At 29.5% G+C, this 5,019-nt stretch overlaps 1 protein-coding gene across 2 annotated transcripts in view; it reads left to right on the top strand.

Annotated features, from left to right (window-relative positions):
• Positions 1 to 5,019, top strand: part of LOC106687454 (uncharacterized) — a 14,066-nt gene that overhangs the window by 5,459 nt on the left and 3,588 nt on the right. For both annotated transcript variants that reach the window (XM_014431351.2, XM_067051986.1), the window contains exons 7-8: positions 1,689 to 1,997; positions 3,886 to 3,984. In XM_014431351.2, the coding sequence (XP_014286837.1) occupies positions 1,689 to 1,997; positions 3,886 to 3,984 (408 nt within the window). The remainder of the gene's footprint in view (positions 1 to 1,688; positions 1,998 to 3,885; positions 3,985 to 5,019) is intronic.

The raw sequence follows: 5,019 nt of genomic DNA, 5'->3' as shown, positions 1-5,019 counted from the left end.
TATATATATATATATATCTTTTTTTTCTTGTGACTAACTTAAAACTGAAAGCATAAGCACTGAGTTTCAGCATGTGACGTGGGTGCAGAACCCAAACAAAAAAAAAAAAAAAGTATAATATTTTATTGAAAGATTAATAAATTACCGTGTGCAATTAATAAACAGCAGAAAGTCCGGATGGAATTGGAAATAAACTATTTGAGTTATTTTGACCAACCAAGACGATCTTTCTCTTATTATATGATATTTTAATATTATAAATTAGTGAAATAATTGAATTATAAAAATTAATGACTCAAACAGAATATCTAGTTAGCTAGGCTCAATTTTTTTGGGAAACTCTTAAGTAGGTTGGTTTTTTACAGCATACTAAAAGTGTTAATAGATAATTTATTTAAAAAATAATAATTAAATCATAATTTTAGAAGAAAAATCAGGAAAACACATTATTTTTTTAAAGAACTAATCTATCAAATTAGTCCTATTTTCATAAATACATTCTGATCATTATATATGTATGACAAAAGTGATGAATTATAGAAAAATGGAACAGAGCTATCTGTACATTATGCCACACTATTTTCGGTCTTTTCAGATTTCTTCTGTTAGAAGCCAGATCATTTTCTATCCGAAATTTTAATTGTAGGAACAAAGGATTTCAGTTTATTATTATTATTACTCTTTTTTTTTGGAAGATCACATTACTAATCTTTTATTGAACAAATCTTTACAGTAAGCCTCTGTTTATAAAATTGTTTCACTATTGAAAATTACATGAGAAGTGATATCTCACAACTGCCAAATTAAAATCAGATATTGTGTTTTCATTTTATGAAACTACTTGTCATTGACTGCTGAGATCTATTATTTGCTGTGGAGACCAATATTTGTAAAAAATAGAATTGTCATGGCATTTAGTATCTGATGAGTAATTAACTTTTCAATATAAACCATGTTTATAAAAAATTATTATATGTACCATAAAATAAAAAAGAATTATTTTTGATATATTTACAATTGCACAAATATCTACAGTATTTTAAAAAGAATAAACTTATTAAGTTAATAGAAATATTTCTTTTTTAATTTAAAAACTGCCTCTTTGTAGATTAGTCACCATTTATGTGGTTTATGATGTTTATAATAGTGCGCTCAAATATCCACTCTTTTGTCTTCTTTGAAATAAAGCATTAGGCTTCTTCCTTAAAGATGACATACTTTAAGTAGAGTCACTTGAGCGTTGTGTGATTGTTAGTGGGAAGGTGTATTGCTTAATATATCTCTGTCCAAGGCCCTCAAATTTGTGTGTGAGAAATCAAATGGAGGGAAATTAATTTTTATGATAACTATTATCACTAACAGTAAACAGTCATGTAACTTATACTCTTAAAAATTAAATGAAAACTTAGAAGGTTTTTGGATTATCAATTTAATTTTTAAAAAATGTTTGTCTCTAATGTAGTCATTTTCCACAAACAAGATATTACTTCTTAACCATCAAAATGTCAATTCCATAAAATATTAATTATAAAAACTATTATTAGTTGTAATCTACTTATTAATTAAGTATGACTTTCAATGACATCCCTTCATATTCTCAATAGTGCTTTTCTTTACTTCAGCATTTGAAAACTTATTTCATTTATAAACTGATTATATAAACTATTTCATTATTTTTATCTGTGTAGAATGTAGCTTCGAGCTGGAAGATAATCATGAAGAGGAAGACACAATGCCAAGTATTGAACCTGAGATACAAATCATTTCTCCTGATGGAAATATGAGACAAGAACCTCAACCAACAGTCAACGTCATAGCAAACCCTATTATGGTAGGAAGGCCCCCTCAACTCTTATGTCAACCTTATGGCATGGTTCACATGGTGCCTGCATACCCAACCACAGCTCACCCTAGCCTATCCACAGCGCTGTTCATGCCGCAACAAAATATTACGACACCGCAACACCCCATCACAGTTCATCATTCACAATCTATTAGTAAGTAAAGTTTTTCATAGCTATTTGGATTATTGGATTTTAATATGCTTTAAAAGAATGACCTTATCACAAATATTGATTTAAGTATTTATACTGACTGCAATTATCACAAATAATGAGTGTCAAATAAAAATAATTGATAACGTTCATAATTAGCTTATTTCTGCAAGATCCCTAAGCAAAAAGCTATCAATGTGGAACACCAATTTCAATGAAACTTTTTTTTTTCTTTTTTTTGGAGGTACTAATTTAAAAAATATTAGAGACATGTCGAGCATTCTCACTCATGCACCATAGGAGAAACTACTTTAATTCTCTTATGAAGGCATACAATTTAGAATATTCGGATATGGGTTGGAAGAACAAAAGTTCAGCATTCCGAGAGGTGTAGTGACTTTGGATTTGGATAAAATTTGACAGAGTTAGGACTGTTTAGGTGAATACAGATATTGGGGGAAAAAATTCTACATAAAATTAAGTCCAAAATTTATAATTTTTGATTTCTATAAAGACGCACAGATGAAGGTTTCAAAGGACCTTTAAAATGATTTTGAATTGATTTTTCATAAAAAAAAAACAAAATAGCCCTACTTTACTGGAAGGATCTTTTGGATTTTGTAAATTTTTGTACATTTAATTCAGCCAGTAATATTTGTTTCAAATTTTGTGCAAAAAATAATTAATTGGTATATTACAACCATTAAGTACATAAAGAACCAATATGGAATACAATAATATAATAAAAAAATTCTAAAATTAGATAAAATATTTGTTTTCTCGGTTCCTAGGATGCATTGGTAAAAACCCACAGACACATGTCTAATATTTTTTGATCTAGTATCATCAAAAAAACTTTCATCAAAATTGTTGTTCCCAAATCCATAGCCTCTCTTTCTCAGTTAATAACTTAAGTCAATCAACCTAAACATCGCCAAGATTAAAACATTGTCAAAACACTTCAGCATATTACCCTGTTAAAATATTTCAACAAATTATTTTTCACGTATTGTACACAATAGTATGATTTAATATCAGTGTCGTAAAACTAATATGATACCAGAATGGAGAATGACAAAACTTTGTATATTAATTATTAGTATCATTAGGAAAACAGCATTCGGAAGTAACATTTAGGTCTCATGACCTGACCAATGACTTGTTGTGTAATTTTTTTTTATGGTCTAACTTGTTGTGTATCTGTTTGAATGAATTAATTGAGACAGAAAAAATTGTGTGCAATAGGAGAAGGTTGCATAACTGTTACGACATGTATGGTCATGGTTGATTTAAACTCTTTGAGATGGTTGCTTCAAAATGTCCTTTACAAGCCAAAATAAAGACTTTGGGCGAGAATTTTTATCTTCTTTCATGTTTTACCAGTTTTGTGGAAAGTTAAAAGTGGTGTATACAAAAATAGATGAATGAAACTGGTTGTTAAGATGAAGAAGATTGATCAAAATACAGATTTTACTTTAGTATAAACCAAAATTAATGCTATTCAAATGACATGTTATGGAAAATTAACAAAAAAAAAAAAAAATCTACTGCTAAAGACATTTATATACGTTTCTTATGTTACTTTAATTAAATAAATATTTGAAAGACTCATAAAGCTCAAATGGCCAGTGCCAATGCAAGAATGGACTGAAGTTTACTCAGTAAGTTGTAATCTCTAAAGGGTTTCCGGCTCAACAAGAAATCTTGCACTTCATGATGAATAGTATAAAAGCTTGATCATATATGGGAGAGGGGAGCTTTACACTTTGATTATGTTGTGACATAAATGTTTTTTATATTTATTAAAATTCTTCTACCTTTAAAGTCACTTGTATATGTATTTTTATTTATACAATGTATTTATATTCTCCTAATTATTTTTCAATTACAGTTCAAACTACTGGATCAGCTGTTAGCTCACCTAGCAATACTTTGTCTACTTCTTCTATGTGGCCTAAACCAAAAGTTTCTACTTCCCAAAACCATCAAGGTATTTATTATGTAGTAATTAGGTTTCTTTTCTGATACTAATTTCCATCTGTAATAAATAAATAAATGCAATTCTTGAGTTTCAAACATGTATCATGTACATATTAGTTAATAGACCAGAAGGGGATCACATACTCGGTTGGTCTTACATTCTGACCAGACTTTACTTCCTGCATCAATCACGCATTCCACAATCAACCACTTTTTCCATTCTAATCTGGTTGTGAATGAACTAAGGGTACCATATTCTGCTTCGTTCAGTTCTGGGCACCTTTTTTATTCCCCAACTATTTGATATATCTGGAGATGACGTTTATTTTGATGTCTTTTAAACCACATCCTTCACAAAATACTTTACTTGGAGCTATACACCTTTGAAATAAATGTCCTATACTTGAACAGTTCCAGGAATAAAATTTTCTTATGGCCTGCTTGAAAGTTGACATACTGCAGACCTTTGATTGTTCCCGTCACATTGTTTGACGAGGTGGAGTGTAAGTAAGGTTCAGAGGCACCAGATTAAAGCAGTTCTTTTTGAATAAGTCAATGCCGATTTATACAACTCTTTTACTGTAACATTACATGCTTCTCTGATATCCACTACCCTCTCCAAGAACGCATTGATTCACTTCTTCCAAAAAGTGAATACCCCAATCTTTTAGTGGCATCTGGGTCTTCCTTATCACTACAATTTCACATTCACCATCTTCAATATCCCTATCACTCCTCTAATTTCTAATTCATTCCTCAATTCGTCTGAAGTGAATCTTTCAATATCGGATTTGTATTCTATTTTAGAAAAAAAAAATTATTTGTCCACTAGGTAAATTATTTATAATAATTATTTAATTATAAACTATTTATATTTTTTATATATGTATATATAGTTGACCGTAAAAATTGATATATAGGAAGATGGTCAGGGTTGCGGTCAATAGTGAAACAAAAATAGTTTACAACTATTTATTTTCCAACGTTTCGCCCCACTTTGCAGGGCTTCATCAGGGCTAAAAAGATACAAAATGAAGCTATGTTA

This window comes from Halyomorpha halys, unplaced genomic scaffold (genome assembly GCF_000696795.3).
Source record: "Halyomorpha halys isolate HHAL.00 unplaced genomic scaffold, Hhal_1.1 Scaffold965.1, whole genome shotgun sequence".
NCBI lineage: Eukaryota > Metazoa > Arthropoda > Insecta > Hemiptera > Pentatomidae > Halyomorpha > Halyomorpha halys.
The sequence above is the reverse complement of the archived record's forward strand: the minus strand, read 5'-3'. Positions and strand labels throughout refer to the sequence as shown.